The following is a 16446-nucleotide window of genomic DNA, read 5'->3' as shown; positions in this document are numbered from 1 at the left end:
ACGTCACTTTTTGACAGCATGGATGAAAACATTTCCCCAAACAAGCTTTCTAACGACTTGCCTAATGCACAAACAATCTTAGAATCTTCGTTATTTGCACTGAAATACTTTAAAAAGCACTCAAAATATTTCTCATTGTAAGCTAAACCAAATCTGAACTAATTAAAATCCATTTTTGGATCAAAATAATGCCGTCGATGAGGACACCAATGTGTACAGGCGGTCCCCGAGATACACGGTTATTGGGGACCGAAAACGGCCGCAAAATACCGCGTATCTCGAATTTCCGCGTAAGTCGAATCTCGTGATTTCCAGCCAAAATATCACTAATTTTCGTGAAATTTTGCAAGCAGGGGGTGGTTTTAGCCACCAAATTAATTACTTGATATGTTTCTAATAAATTGAACAGTTTTAAAACTTTTTAAATGGTATTTTACATTCGATCAATACGGAAATTATTTGGTATTTCACAATGGATGTGTCAAATCAGTACAATTTGCTCAAAGAACTGTCAAATTTTGAAAACCGCGTATCTCCGAATCCGCGTATAAGAGGTACCGTGTATCTCGGGGACCGCCTGTACTACGTATGTGTTGCTAAGGCACTGGTCTAATCTTGTTGCGCGCAACATTGTTGCTGGCAAAATGTATGGATTTTGACAGCTAGCGCAACTTTGTTGCCGGCCAAAATCAAACCAATTTGATTTTTGTCTGGCAACATTTTCTATTTACCTTGGCCATGGTAATCGGGTGTATGAAATGACACAGCAGCAGTGTGCGTTTTGTTGACATCCGCTAAATTTTGATTTTAAGCATTTATAATACATTTTTTGGTGTATATTTTGTTTTTTCAACACTTCATTGAACAAGTGAATGATAAAAAATAAACTCTGAGCTGTTAATTGGCAATTTTTTTACGCTAAACAATGTCAAAGCGAAATGTTGCCAGCAACATTCATAGACCACCTCAGCGATATGTTGCCGAGCAACAATGTTGCGCGCAACAAGATTAGACCGCTGCCTAAGGCACTGGTCCAAGGTGTGTTTATTAAGAAGGTGAATTATTAGCGCGTTGTTCGGGCGCCATCATTGAGTATTGTTATGTCAAATCGCATACAATTTTCTATACCCCCCTCCAGCCCTCCCCGATTTTAATACCGTAGCCCCCAGTATTAGCTGGTATCGCGAAAGAATTGGTTTAAAATTAACAGTCGTTAAAAATTAACCAGAGTCGTTAAAAATTGCTAGAATTTGGCATCGCGAACGCATTGAGTTCATTTGTTATTTTTAACGACTGGTCCTATGCCGCCGTTAAACAAACGACTGTCAAGAGCGTATGCGATACAAATTAACAGTCGTTTAATTATACTGCTCGAATTTTTTCCCCGTGTTTGCCTATATGCGATATCGAGCAGTCGTTAACTGTTTTGACGGTCGTTTATTTTAACAGGAATGAACAGCAAATGAACTCGGTTAAACCAAAATGAACTTTAAACGACTGTTAAAAAGAGTTCATTTATTCGCGATGCCGGCCAAGGTGTATGGATATTAGGAGGTGAAGTGCTTCAGAGCAAATTGACATTTCACGACTTGACATAACAATACTGGGGGCTCCGGTATTAAAATCGGGGGCTGGAGGGGGGTATAGAAAATTGTATGCGATTTGACATAACAATACTCAATGATGGCGTCCGGAAAACGCGATAACAATTCACCTCCTTAATAAACCCACCTTGATGCCGGCTATTGTTATGTCAAGTCGTGAAATGTCAATTTGCTCTGAAGCACTTCACCTCCTAATATCCATACACCTTGCACTGGTCTAATATTGTTGCGTGCAACATTGTTGCTGGCAAAATGTATGGATTTTGACAGCTAGCGCAACTTTGTTGCCGGCCAAAATGAAACCAATTTGATTTTTGTCTGGCAACATTTTGTATTTACCTTGGTCATGGTAATCGGGTGTATGAAATGACACAGCAGCTGTGTGTATTTTGTTGACATCCGCTAAATTTTGATTTTAAGCATTTATAATACATTTTTTTGGTGTATATTTTATTTTTCAAAACTTTATTCAACAAGTGAATGATAAAAAATAAACTCTGAGCTGTTAATTGGTTAATTTTTGACGCTAAACAATGTCAAAGTGAAATTTTGCCAGCAACATTCATAGACCACCTCAGCGATATGTTTCCGAGCAACAATGTTGCGCGCAACAACATTAGACCGCTGGCTAAAACATCGAACAGCTGACAGAGCACCTATCGAACAGAGTCGTGTTTGTTTCGTTCGATTGGTCCCAGAGCGCCGTCTTACTTCTACCCAGCCCTCTACGTTACGCTAGCGTTATACCAAGGTGTATGGATATTAGGAGGTGAAGTGCTTCACAGCAAATTGACATTTCACGACTTGACATAACAATACTGGGGGCTCCGGTATTAAAATTGGGGAAGGCTGGAGGGGGGTATAGAAAATTGTATGCGATTTGACATAACAATACTCAATGATGGCGCCCGGAAAACGCGCCAACAATTCACCTCCTTAATAAACACACCTTGCGTTATACGCACGTCACACGAAGCGTAAACTTTGGCGTAAACTGAATTTCAGCCATACAACCCTGAAATCTTTTGACAGGAAGTTTACGCTCCCCCATACAAATCAAGCGTAACCGTATCAATAAACGATGCGCAATCTCAGATTGCGCATATATTCGTTTTATCAAAACATAAGTCATTTCGCGTAGCCAACCCTGAGCTATAAACGTCATTTCCATACATTTTCAGATTGCGCCAAGATTGCGCATAAATTTTCAAGATTATATGTCCGAGATATATATATATATATATATTTTTTGACAGATAAATATATCAAACCGACCCGTTTGACAGATAAATATATGCGCAATCTGAGATTGCGCATCGTCTAATGCTACGGTAAACTTTTTGAGTTTACGCCTCGTGAGACGTCCGTATTACGCGTAACGCCTGTTTATCACAAACCCAAGCAGCATTTTTGAACGACTGTTTTAACCGCCGTGGATGAGCAAATTAATAGATTGTCTGCTTATTAGTGTGTCTTATTATTGCTTATTTTTACATGATTCCCGCCATGCAATTGATAGCGATTTGCGAGGGCGCGCGAGGGCTCGCACGCCGTACAAGTTCACCGTCCCAGAGCCCTCGCATTAAAGAGCTTGCGAGCCTTGGTAGTTTTTTCACTCCTAAATTTAGCAGTTATAATTGTAGCACCCCAAGTGCAGGTATAACAAAGCAAATTGTAGCATACTAAACACCTGAATTTTGTTATTTTATTTTAAAAATTTTAAATAGTGATCTTTTCGAGAAATACTACCGCAAAAAATAATCCATGAATAAAAATCAAAGATTATTTAAAATACCATAAGATTTCGAGCAGATGATATCATTCACAACCCTCGCAATGTTTGACGGGTTATTAGAAAAGCAACAATTTTTTAACAATCATAAAAAAAGATCGGCAATCGCTATTAAAGATAAAACTCATTGATAATTCATGAGTATCTAACTCGGGGGACGCCTGTATGTAAACAACGTTTTAATCCTGCCGACCTTACGTCACAAAGTGGGTTCATTATACAGGTAGGCCAAGGTGGATTAAAAATATCAGGTGGTGGATTAAGGCCTTTGGGGGGTCGCCATAGTTGAGGGACTTTACGTCATTTTAGAACCGTTAACCATTGGTTTCCGCACACAAAGCTTAGCAAATTGAACATAGTTATTTGTTATTATGTGCATTTTTGTGTGTCTATTGATTTTATCGAAAAAATGAGATCTATTAACAAAAGATTTGATGATATATTTATGCACGAAATTTAAAATCATGCGAGTAAGAGTTCTGATCTCACGTAAATTGTCCATGCGGCTCGTAGATAATGAGGAATTAATGTGAAAATTGAAAAAAATAATGCTTTCTTAATTTTTATCATCAAAAATGTCGAAAAAACAAAGAATTATAGAATAAATTCACGGAATAAAACAAAATAACACACTTTAATCCATGTTCTAATGTTTAATAAGAACTTGCAAAGTTCAAAATATATTTTTAAAGAATATTTAATCGAAAAAATGGGGTAGATAAATTATTTGAACAAATTTAATAATTGTAAACAAAGTTTGAATCCTTACGTCAAGTGACGAATTGTCAAAATGCACTAAAGTCCACCACTTGATATTTTTAAATCCACCTTGAGGTAGGCTTATCCCGAACAATTTGACAGCCGTGCTGTAGAAAAATAAAAACGAAATGTCAGGAGGGGATTCGATCATTTGTTGATGTATGCGTGTGAATTCCAATGGCTGTTTTGGTTGATGTGTAGGTGAAAAACGTGTGGGTGAAAAAAGGTGTGGGTGAAAAACTACGTACAGTGGAGCGCCGTTTATCCGGGCTTCTCGGGACTTTACCTCGACCGGATAAGCGAATACCACGGATAATGAGTCAAATGATATATTTTATCACCAATTTCTGATTAGTTCTTTAAAAAATTCCTATTTTTTGATAAAAATAACCCAGTTTTTATTAACTTCATGTTTTTCCCATGAGAATATTTGAAATTTGCCATGAATTATAGTGTTTTTTGCTATGATAATGTGCTCTTATAACCGCTTGTTTAAATACCATCCTCACAACGCAATGTCACCTTTGTATTGAACTGTCATTTCTCAACAGCACGGATAAACGGAAAGCCGGATAAAAGGTACCCGGATAAACGGCGCTCCACTGTATCACAATCGAATCCCCTCCTGTCATTCGTTCGTCCAATATGGCCTTCCCGCCAAACCTATAAGCCCACCTAGTCCCTATACCCACATTGTTACGTCAAGTTACGAGTTGTCAAAATGCTCTAGATTCCACCACCTGATATTTTTAATCCACCTTGGGGTCGTGTAGCGAGGCCTTGATAATTTTAATTCACCTTGCGCAGACCATGCCCTAACTAGCTGTCAAATCAAGTGAATCTACATTAATAGTCCATTCGTGTATTGCGCTCAGCGTAACTAAACCACATTAAAAATCTAATAAGCACACTATGAGTGAACAAAAGAAAAGAAAGAAAAAATCCGTATGTTATAAGTTTCTCCCTTTGGCTCTTAAGTAATTACTCACATTAAATGGATTTATATGGAATTCGCTTGTTACTTACAGAAAGAGGAAATAGCTAAGGAATTCGACTTGCCTGAAAGGAAAAGCAAGATTGCCACTATTTACAAACAAGATGGACAAGCTTACTGCTTGTGTAGATCTTCCGATTCTTCGCGATTCATGATGTATGGATAAATGTCCGAAACGGTTTGCGTTGTTTAATACAGTAATATATGCTCTTGTTCCTTTACGTTTTAGTTGTTGCGATGCATGCGAAGAATGGTACCATGGAGATTGTATTAATGTGTCAGAAAAGGAAGCCAAGCATATCAAACATTACTACTGTCAGCGATGCAAAGAAGAAGACCCTTCGTTACAGACCGTTTTCCGCTTGGTCCCAGCGCCTGGTCCAATCCCGCTTCCGGAGGAAAAAAAACCTAAAAAGAAAAAGAAGGAAACTCCCATTGGTGGTTCATCTGAGAAGCGTTGCGGTAGCTGCGACGGTTGCCTTGCCGAAAATTGTGGTAACTGTGAAGGTTGTTTGGGTCTCACTAAGAACGGCCGAAAGCAGCGTTGCGATATGCGTTTTTGCAGCAACTCAAGTACCCGGAAGAAGGACCGAGCAGCTATAAAAGCGGGAGGAAGAAACAAAAAGCGAAAACGGTCCGTTACTCCAGAGGTTTTTTGTAACCCTGCATTGGAAGGCGAACGACAATGCTACGGTCCCGGGTGTATTATGACCGCCCGACCTCAATCAAAATACTGTTCGGATGAATGTGGCATGAAGTTAGCAACGAGCCGAATCTATCAGGTTTTACCGCAACGTATTCAAGAGTGGTCTCTTAGCCCAGCTGTTGGCGAAGAACAAAACAAGAGGGCACTTGAATCAATTCGCATGAAGCAAGCGATAGTTAGAGCTACTCTAGCAGAACTGGATAAACGACATGCTGAGTTGGACCTGCTGGTTGAACGTGCAAAGAGGTGCACGTTGGATCCAAATGCATTGGAAAATGCTGATTTGGAGGATGAAATGTCAATGTACTGCATAACGTGTGGTCATGAGATTCATTCCAAAACTGCAATTCGGCATATGGAAAAATGTTTCAACAAATACGAGAGTCAGGCAAGCTTTGGCAGCATTTTCAAGACACGAATTGACGGCAATTCAATGTTCTGTGATTTCTACAATCCGGCTAGCAAGACATACTGCAAACGTTTACGAGTGTTATGCCCAGAACACTGCAAGGACCCAAAAATTAATGATACGGACGTCTGTGGTTGCCCTTTAGTACGCAATGTATTTGAATTAACAGGAGAATTTTGCCGGTAGAATGTTAAGATTAACAGTAACAAAAACAGCTTCGCTCAAATTTTCATTTTATTTTATTACAGAGCACCAAAGAAATCTTGCTTCAAACATTATGTATGGGAAAAAATACGACGTGCAGAAATTGATCTTGAACGAGTACGACAGTGGTTAAAAATGGACGAACTCGTCGAACAGGAACGTCTAATTCGTCAGGCAATGGCATCACGAGCCGGAGTGCTGGGACTAATGCTGCACTCAACGTACAATCATGAAATCATGGAAAAGTTATGTGCTGGTAAATTTTAGCTTTTTAAATACTATATTAGAAAAAGGTTAAGTTTATCTTATTATAATTTTTGTGATGCGTGTGGTACTCAATAAAACACGTGTGTTCAGTTAGGTTGATCAAGTGATCTCTTTATTATCCGTGCGTATGCTATCTGTGTTAGATGGCACGGCACCACAAATGATACTCTTATCAGGAGTTATGGTTAAGGTTACACCACATTAAAAATAGGACAACTAATCGACTCAAGTTGTGTGTTGCTGTGATTATGAATTAGTTTGAATAATCCGGTACCAATTGATGCAGGCATTCCCAATATGATACGCTCCGAAACGCCATCCACTGAATCCGTTTGGCCATAGTACGCAGCATCAAACAAATGATCCGCTGTTTTTTCAAACTATAGAACATTGAGTGAATTTAGTTAAGTATTAACTCACGCTCTAAAAAACAATTATGTAAAAGTATCACAATTTATGTTACTTACCGATGCAAGGTTAAACACGGACTCGCGCATTTTCGCAAGACCGTGACGGGTGATTCCAAGCACTTCACCCCTCGATGTCATCTGGCCAGAAAGTAGCATGATGTGTCGATGATCTACGCTCATACCATGCCCCTCCATTACTTCAGTAATTTCAGTCATAATGGTAGTCCGCGCTGCTTCAATACCTAGCGTTTGGTACACCTCCAAAATGTTGTTACTCTTAGTTCTGTTTCCGATCACTCCGTATGTGCCCATTACATCACGTAACCCACATCCTTCCACGCATAATCGATACTTGGGCGTGCCGCGGGAATCATCGACGGCTATAACTGCGCGAGATACTTGCGGTAATCCGGCAACCACTACGTTTGGTATTGCTGTGATGAGCCGTTGCAGTTCCGCATTCAAGCTGTGGCTGTGCTTGCTGCTGTCAGGCCGAATGATAATGAGTGATGGTCCATATACTTCCACATTCTCTTGCTTCAGCTTTAGTTTTGATGTGCAAATTCTGGGAACAATTATGCTTAATTAGCTTTGTTTAGTACCTTTAAATAAACAACAGTATAGGCATACTTACGAGTAGCGTATGGTGTCAGCATTAACTTCCAAGCCCAGCACTCTAATGCGACCAAGGTCGAGCTTAATGAGAAGAAAACACTCATTCATTTTATACACCTCCTCGATATAGGACGAAATTTCTCCCAGTGTCGTTTTTTCAATACGAGCCTTTACTTTGCGAGCGAACTCCATGTTGGTGTTGTTTTCGATCTCCGCTGTTATTATTGGTGTAGAAATGGCTTTAGTAGCGTTAATAATCTCGACAATACGAGGCACTCCCTGCGTGATGTTCATTGATGCAACTCCAGCAAAATGGAACGTTTTCAGTGTCATTTGCGTACCGGGTTCACCTATACTTTGAGCCGCCAATGCACCTACGGCTGTTCCTGGTTCGGTTACGGCCTTGTTGTATTTATTTCGTACTTGCAACAAGAATTCTTCCAATTGACCAGCTGTGGTCCGCTGAACTTCCGTCGTTACCCTTGGACCGTTACGATAAAGCCGTTGCAGTGTACACAAACGTCTGCCGAATTTTTCCAGAAAATCTCTACAACACCACGTCATACGACGAAACAAAAAGTGTGATACGATAAGACGTCATATTACTTACCATAGTATGTTTCTATATAGTACCATAGTATGTATTCACCACCCACAGTCCCATAGTAGCTAAACCATAGTCATAAGGTAAATACTTACAAACATTCCTTGCGAAAATCTTGACGGCAGTTAGAAAATTGTGGTGTGGATAGAATGCGTTCTCCTTCGCTTAGCACTTCCTCCCCTCGTAAAGGAATCTCATCGCGGCATGGAAGCATGTTTCGCACATGCATAAACTGTCTTTCAATATCCACCGGTTTGTTCTTCACTTCCATGTAAACCGGATCCAAGCCATCAGCACCGTATGAAAATTCGACTACCTCCCCAATAGCGTTCCGTACTGTTCCGTCATATTGTACTACTAAATCTTCAAGGCACTTTACCAAACGTCGCTGCAAGTAACCCGTTTCGGCTGTTTTCACTGCAGTATCAACCAGACCCTCTCGGCCAGCCATGGTATGAAAAAAGAATTCCGTTGGTGTTAAACCGGAATAAAAGCTGTTCTGTACGAAACCACGAGCAGCAGGAATTTTGGCTATGGAAAATATTGAACGAAAAAAAAAAATGAAAACATTACACAGCAGTACAATTATTACAGTAATGTTAGAGTAATACAGTTTCCCTATTTGGTGGTTCCATGCTACTTTGCAATACTTACAAAACTTTTCAAAATGAGGCAACGCTCGGTCCTCGAATCCGTTCGGTACTCTTTTGCCGTTGATGGCTTGTTGTCCAACACAGGCAATCATTTGAGAGATATTTATGTTCGATCCCTTCGAGCCCGATTGCGCCATGATGAGTGCACTGTTTGTCGGATGTAGCTCTCTGAAGCAAGCCTTTGCTGCAAGCTCGCGGATACTAGACAGTTCCTTTAGCATAACCGCTTCGAGAGTTTGCTCTGCCGTGCAACCCGGCTGACACTGCAACGTTCCCTTCTTCATTTCTGCAATATATTCATCACATTTTCGATATCCATTTTCTAAAAGCTTTTGTTTTTCCTCAAGCAGCTTCCGACTCGGTGTTACGTCGCCGATACCAAATGAAAACCCATGGTTCATCATAAAGTACGATGCCATCCGTGCTAAGCGCCACATCGATTTAATGGCATATTCTTCGCCAAAATCACGCAAAATTACATAGAATATACAATTTTTTGTACCCGAACCAAGTGTACCTTTGTCCATTGCACCACACAACAATTGCGAGTTTCGTATTATAACCCAAGAATCCTTTACACACATATCGTTGTCTCTAGTGTAGTTGCGTCCTTTGGTATACAGGTTCGCGTTTACACAGGACTGACTATTTGGTTTGAGGATGAGACTGAATATTTGTTTCCCGGTCCATAATTTTCGTGGTTTAAGAATAGCTGGTCTTGGCAAATCAATCACCATGTTTGAGTCTGGCCCGGATAACATGCAGGCGGCTAACTGCATGACCTGTTCAAGCGTGAGGAATTGATCTTTCTGTGTCAGTAGATATCCACCAGTGATGAAATCTTGCGTTGCCGCGATCAGCAGCTCTCCGTTGCGTGGAGTCACCAAATTAGATTTGTTGCCCATCAGTACAAGCGCTTCAGCGCGAGCCTCTTCAGTTTGGGGTAGGTGCAGATTCATTTCATCACCATCAAAATCAGCATTATACGGAGTGCAGGCACATTCATTGAAGCGAAACGTTCGTTGCGGTTGAACCTTTGCCACGTGACACATAATGCTTAATTTGTGCAGGCTCGGTTGACGATTAAACAGGACAACATCGCCGTCAATAAGGTGTCGTTCTACAATATCACCGCACTTCAGGTCCTGTGCCACTTTGTCGCGATTGCCATACGCTAAGTATTTTTTGAACGCACTACCTTTTTGTTGAACATAGTTTGCTCCCGGATGTTTTTCCGTGCCGTTGCGGATTAGTTGTCGCATTCGCTGGTAAAACAACACATAAAAAAATTAAGTATTAAGTAGTAAAATTAAATAAGTATCATACATACCGTTATGTTGGCCGAATTCACTTTCTCGGGAAAGGTTAGAATTTTTGCCACACGGTCCGGTACGCCCACTTGGTGGATCATCAAATTAGGATCAGGTGAAATAACGGTACGTGCTGAAAAATCAACTCGTTTTCCAGACAGATTACCCCGAAACCGGCCTTGTTTACCTTTCAACCGTTGGACAATTCCACGCGTAGGTTTCTTCGGCTAGAAAGAATTAAACCATGAATGCTCTGCAGGATGTACGAAGTATATGGGCTTTAGTTCCTAACCTACCATAAGCGAAAGTGGAATGCCAGAGAGCTCACTGTTGAAATACAGTGCACAATGAAGTTGCAAGTAGTCCCAATCTTCTTGAATAAGTTCTATTTTACCATTAGTCATCATATGCTTTGTAATGACGTCACTGATGAGTAATATCTCGCTCTGTTTCATAGTTAAATCGTCTTCAGTAGTGCCTGCTTTTACTTCTGACACTACGGAAGGTCTAATGCACACCGGCGGTACGAACACTCGCGTCACAATTAGATCGGCCGGGTTGGAGTACGTAGATGTCATACCAAGCAGTGGGACATCGCTCTTTGGTATGTTTCTGAAAAGATCCAAAACTTCTACCGCATTCAGTTCCTTGGACAACGAAGATGGTCCCACGACGGTTTGGGCAAGCTCACGATTCGATTCAACTGCGGCTTGCATCTCATGTAGCGCATGTGTGACCAGTGGATCAGATGGTTTCTTTCCCCGAAACGGTTCATGCACTATTTTCATTAGACCCGGGCCTTTTTTCACAGGGCCGTTAAGACTGTTGCAATAGGGACATTTGGTATTTTTTTTTGCCTTTTTTAAAACTTGGCTATGGATAGATTTCTTCGCAAGGTATGACAAGTTGGGATTTACCAACCGAGTGCTGAAATTTTTCTTTTCTTCTTCTTTCAACATCACTCGCGAACATACTTTACATATTGATTGGAGGATTGTAATTGTGGCTCGAAAGTGTCCAACGTGAAATACTGGTAACGCCAGATCGATGTACCCAAAGTGTCCCACACAGTCATTTAATCCTTTTTTGCATGTTTCGCAAGTGGCGTCTTTTTGGCTCACTCCCATACGTCTGTCTAATACTCCATACGCCACTGGAGTTCGGTCTGCATTTTGGTTGTAGAGATTCTTTGCTACGACATGAATGTGTGCCTCCTGTTGAATCTGCTGGGGACTGTCGATATTGAACGATACGTGGGAACTATTGGAAGAATGAAAATAATGAGAATAATGAGGAACAGTTCGATTAGGTATTACATTCAAAGAATGCTTACATTTTTTTTATCACATCCGCTTCACGGAACTGTTCTTTAGGCATTCTGAACTATCGAAGAACGGAACAATCCAAGAATTGTTTTCTGTATCTTTTTGTTTTTGAATAATGGCAGAGCTTGTAAATTAACCGCACAACATCGAAAAACATGTGGGGAGTGAGGCCCGTGTCTGTGCTCCATCGGATGCGATTTTATCGCAAGGTCTGTCAAAATTTTATATGGAATTTAACAGATAACGTCGGACGTGCGATTTCGTCGTACGACGGAATCAAATTTTTTTTATTTCGTCGGACGCCGCATCCGATTTTATCTGTCAAACTAAATGTGTGGTATTTTGTAGGAACAATGTCAACTTAATTTTTCATAATCGTTATATTATTAAAATCATCCAATTAATCGCAATATTATACGAAAAAGCGTTTGACAGCACGTGCGATAAAATCGCATGCGATGGAGCACAGACACGGCCCTGAGGGCTGTGACATTGCTTCGTCGGAAGCGATTTTCAAGGTAGATTAATGAGATCAGGTGGTGGAAGCTAGAGCATTTTGACAATTCGTCATTTGACGTAAAGTCCCCAGTATTCAAACTTTGTCTACATCAAGGTGTTATAAATGGCAAGGTGAAGTTCAAAGTGGGTATAGGGACTAGGTGGGCTTATAGGTTTGGCGGGAAGGCCATATTGGACGAACGAATGACAGGAGGGGATTCGATTGTGATACGTAGTTTTTCACCCACACTACGACACATCATCCAAAATAGCCATTGGAGTTCACACGCATACATCAACAAATGATCGAATCCCCTCCTGTCATTTCGTTTTCATTTTTCTACAGTACGGCTGTCAATTTGTTCGGGATAAGCCCACCTGTATAATAAACCCACTTTGGTGAAGTTGTTCAGAGCAAAATGACATTTCTCGACTTGACATATCTCTTCCCGGGGGCTCCGGTCCAAGGATAATGTATTTAGAAGGTTGATTTTTACCGCTTTTGCTGGGCGACATTGTGGGGGACCTCTGTCATTCGCTGCATACAAATTTCATTACCCCGCACCAGCCCTCCCCGATTTTTATATCGGAGCCCACGGAAGAGATGTGTCAAGTCGAGAAATGTCATTTTGCTCTGAACAACTTCACCTTGTCATTTATAACACCTTGGCTCCGGTATAAAAATCGGGGAGGGCTGGTGCGGGGTAGTGAAATTTGTATGCAGAGAGTGACAGATGTCCCCCACAATGTCGCCCAGCAAAAACGATAAAAATCAACCTTCTAAATACATTATCCTTGGTCTACATCAAGGTGGATTAAAAAAAAAAACAGTAGAACGTCGATTATCCGAGGGCGGATTAACCGACTGGCGGCTTACCGTCCAAATAGACATAGAGCAATAACGTCGCGCGCGACAACAAGAAGCTCAATTTTGCAAACAGAGCTACTCGTCGCGCGCGACAATTTTGCTTCGTTCGAAATAATCGAATTATCTAGTTTTTTTACAAGCCAGATTAATGCCAAACGCAAAAAAATAGATTTTAACACATTTTAACCTAATTTTGTGTGTTTTCAAATATAAAACAAGTTGGTTGACTGAGTCAAATGAGCTACTTTGATCTACACAGAGTGAAATTTTGAGCTATTTTTCGTCGCGTGCGATGTTGTCGCTGTATGTCTTAAAGCTACGGCTAGATGATAGATACTTGTATGCGGCTACAAATGACAGCTACCGATTTCCTTTGTTCTAGAACTGTCAGCTTGTCGCCGCTCGTAACCCGATGTATGCGGGTTACGAGTGGCTACACAGTGACATATCTGTTATCGCTCATGTTTATACCATACATTGAAGTGTTGGAAAGTGACATTGAAAAATAAAATTTATTTTTGGTAAAAGTAAGGCTCAGCCCTCTACGTTACATTGGAGAAGCGTTACATCCCTTAAAATATTCCCAAGCAGCATTTTTACTACAGTTTTGTCATCCAGGCGACCGACCAGTGTACATTATTTGAATAAAAAATATTTTAAATTGAGATGAAAAAAAGTTAATTGCTGTAAGATTAACCGATTTCAAGGAGATTTAATTTTTAAATAACAATTAAATAACAGGTTTAATATTTTTCATTGTTGCATTATGATTAATGAAAAAAAGTCTGAAATCAGGAAGCTCATGAACACCCCAAAAGCTTTCAATTGGAGTAAAATTTTCTATGATTAGAAAATATAAAATATTAAAATATTTTTTAATTAAATTATATATATGAAATATAACTATTACCTTTTCAATCTATGTTTCTGGCCATTTTAAATAAAAATTACTTTAGATGCAAGGGCTCTTTTTAAAATGAGGTCAATGAAGTTAATAAATACTTGTAAGTATTTCATTATATTACTTTATCAATAACTGGGTAAATAAATAAATAATCTTTTTTTTTATTATTTACATATTTTATTTATAAGATTGTTAAAATTATAATTCTTGAAGTTGTGACAACTTTTTTAATTATCAACAAAGCTTTTCTAATTATCATATAAAAGTAAACAATAATAAGACATGATTATCTATTAATTTGCTCATCCACGGCGGTTAAAACAAACGTTATAAAACGTTGCTTGGGTTTGTGATTAACAGGCGTTACGCGTAACGCTAGCGTAACGTAGAGGGCTGAGCCTTACTTTTACCTAATAAAGTGAAATAGCTCAGAGCTTAACGCAAGAGAACATAACATATAAGGCGGCGCTCTAGCAGCAATCGAACACGACATCCGACACGAACAAACCCATATAATCATATGGAGGTGCACTGTCTGACACAAACAAACAAACAAGACAAACATATCAAATCCCATACATTTTCATGTTCGATGTCGTGTTCGATTGGTGCTAGAGCGCCGGGTAAATCGTGTTATCGAATCTCACGCTCATATCTGGGAACACTACAACAGTGCAGTGCTAAAGAGGCTTGTAAAGTTTTCTTTTGACAGTTGCAATTTCAAATTTCAAATTTAAGTCGAAATTTTTCATTGACATATTTCAAAGGCATTTAATTACTGCTAAATGCACTGCTGATCGCCTTCAATTCGCGAGAACGGAACGAAAATTTGAGGAAAATTTAACGGAAATTTGCGGGTAGGGAATGAATTATAGAATAAATTCACGGAATAACACAAAATAACACACGTTAATCCATGTTTTAATGTTAAATAAGAACTCGCGAAGTCCAACCCTACCAGCATTAAACGGCTTTGAAGGCATTCAGAAGGCATTTAAGGCCTTAGTCGCCTTAGAAGGCGAATAAAGATTTCAACCGAAACTTTCACGGCTGTAACGGGTTCTCTTCGAAATCTTTCAACTTTTTGATTCAACGAGAACAGATAGCTTGCCGCCATCTTAGCTTGTTTATATACTGGTTTGGCACCCTCACCAATGCACAATGGGCAGTTTAGAACAAATTTCGGGATAAAATTATTTTTGCAGAAATTGTTAGTTTTTATCGTTGGTAGTAAAGTGTTATGATAGTAAATAACATTTTATATGTAGTTTGCATCCATACCACCAGGTGGCGCTACATACAATAGTGTTTTAAGGGATCTTTGCTTTGTTTTTTTAATTGTGTGTGTTTTTTTTCTTGTATTTGTTGTTTCTAATAGTACAAACCATTTTAAAATATACTGTGATGTTCCATAATATATGAACAAAACATAATAATTTTGAATAAGATAATTTTTTCTGCTTTGTATAGGACAATTGTAGCTAATTCTCATCACTTTTATTCACAGGTAGTACAAATATTAAAAATGTACATACACAACCTAGATGGATGCTATTACAAGCTTCTAACGTCTAGTTCACATTTCTAAAGACATGAATAAAGGCATTTAAATAATTATATAGAGCAGGTACATTGAAATAAAGTAGTTCCCAAATTCGTAACGAAAAGCTGCACATATTTTTTGTCTTTGAAGGTTCAAATTTTAAATCTGTTGTTTAAAAAAAATAGGAATTACACATTTTCCTGGGCATTGATATCACACAACATTCATCCAATACTTTTCCAAGTCCTGAACTGCCTTCAGAAGGGATAATAAAAATAAAAATCTGATGTTCTTGGTTTTACAACTATCTGAAAATCAGAATTCAACTATAGCTACAAACAAAGTATTTACTTCATTTGTAAAGTTAAACCCTGTCTTTGTTTTAGTATGTGTAGCTACTGATATTGAACTGGTTAACCCCTACCAGCATTAAAAGGCTTTGAAGGCATTCAGAAGGCATTTAAGGCCTTAGTCGCCTTAGAAGGCGAATAAAGATTTCAACCGAAACTTTCACGGCTGAAACGGGATCTCTTCGAAATCTTTCAACTTTTTGATTCAACGAGAACAGATAACTTGCCGCCATCTTAGCTTGTTTATATACTGGTTTTGCACCCTCCCTAATGTAACTGCCAAATAGAGCAGTGACAACGCTTTTGGTTCCGAACCGAGAAAGCGTGTGTTCGAATCCTAATTTTTATTATCTTTTTTATGTGTTTATTTCTTTTTAAATTAATATTTTCTTGCTATAATTAGAACAAACCAAATTTATGTGAAGCGAAATTTTAAAAACACATTTTTAAAAACATAATAATGACTATGTTTATCCTTCATAATCAGGATGGGAGAAATATGTATCTCATTTCTCCTTTTACTAGAGTTATCGAAATAAGTTTGATATATTAATACCTTTCAACGGGTTGGTCTTTAACAACCGAATAATGCAGACCATATTTAATAAAGTGAAATAGCTCAGAGCTTAAC

At 39.1% G+C, this 16446-nt stretch overlaps 3 protein-coding genes across 3 annotated transcripts in view; 2 read left to right on the top strand and 1 right to left on the bottom strand.

The window, feature by feature from the left end:
* LOC125906649 (uncharacterized) overlaps positions 1-16446 on the top strand; it is a 53589-nt gene that overhangs the window by 10205 nt on the left and 26938 nt on the right. The gene's annotated exons all lie outside the window — the stretch shown is intronic.
* LOC120948827 (CXXC-type zinc finger protein 1-like) lies at positions 4957-6834 on the top strand. Its single transcript, XM_040365583.2, has 4 exons — positions 4957-5100; positions 5184-5305; positions 5379-6446; positions 6513-6834. The coding sequence occupies exons 1-4, from the start codon at positions 5068-5070 to the stop codon at positions 6733-6735; spliced, it is 1446 nt and encodes a 481-aa protein (XP_040221517.2). The 5' UTR covers positions 4957-5067; the 3' UTR covers positions 6736-6834.
* LOC120961222 (DNA-directed RNA polymerase III subunit RPC1) lies at positions 6821-11934 on the bottom strand. The gene is made up of 8 exons (XM_049606427.1): positions 11661-11934; positions 10624-11587; positions 10348-10554; positions 9019-10282; positions 8460-8895; positions 7780-8307; positions 7203-7710; positions 6821-7115 (listed from the first exon to the last, which is right to left on the bottom strand). Exons 1-8 carry the CDS (start codon positions 11702-11704, stop codon positions 6927-6929), a joined length of 4140 nt encoding a protein of 1379 aa, XP_049462384.1. The 5' UTR covers positions 11705-11934; the 3' UTR covers positions 6821-6926.

The sequence above is a fragment of the Anopheles coluzzii genome, chromosome 2, assembly GCF_943734685.1.
Source record: "Anopheles coluzzii chromosome 2, AcolN3, whole genome shotgun sequence".
Taxonomy (NCBI): domain Eukaryota; kingdom Metazoa; phylum Arthropoda; class Insecta; order Diptera; family Culicidae; genus Anopheles; species Anopheles coluzzii.
The sequence above is the reverse complement of the archived record's forward strand: the minus strand, read 5'-3'. Positions and strand labels throughout refer to the sequence as shown.

Bases quoted from the DNA above. Each gene is read 5' to 3' on its own strand.
- LOC120961222 (XM_049606427.1), bottom strand. From the start codon at position 11,704: ATGCCTAAAGAACAGTTCCGTGAAGCGGATGTGATAAAAAAAAT. The intron at 10,555-10,623 runs GTAGGTTAGGAA...AATTCTTTCTAG, and splicing joins GCATTCCACTTTCGCTTATG to CCGAAGAAACCTACGCGTGG. The intron at 7,116-7,202 runs GTAAGTAACATA...AATGTTCTATAG, and splicing joins CCGTGTTTAACCTTGCATCG to TTTGAAAAAACAGCGGATCA.
- LOC120948827 (XM_040365583.2), top strand. From the start codon at position 5,068: ATGAGTGAACAAAAGAAAAGAAAGAAAAAATCC. The intron at 5,306-5,378 runs GTATGGATAAAT...TTTACGTTTTAG, and splicing joins GATTCTTCGCGATTCATGAT to TTGTTGCGATGCATGCGAAG. The intron at 6,447-6,512 runs GTAGAATGTTAA...ATTTTATTACAG, and splicing joins TTAACAGGAGAATTTTGCCG to AGCACCAAAGAAATCTTGCT.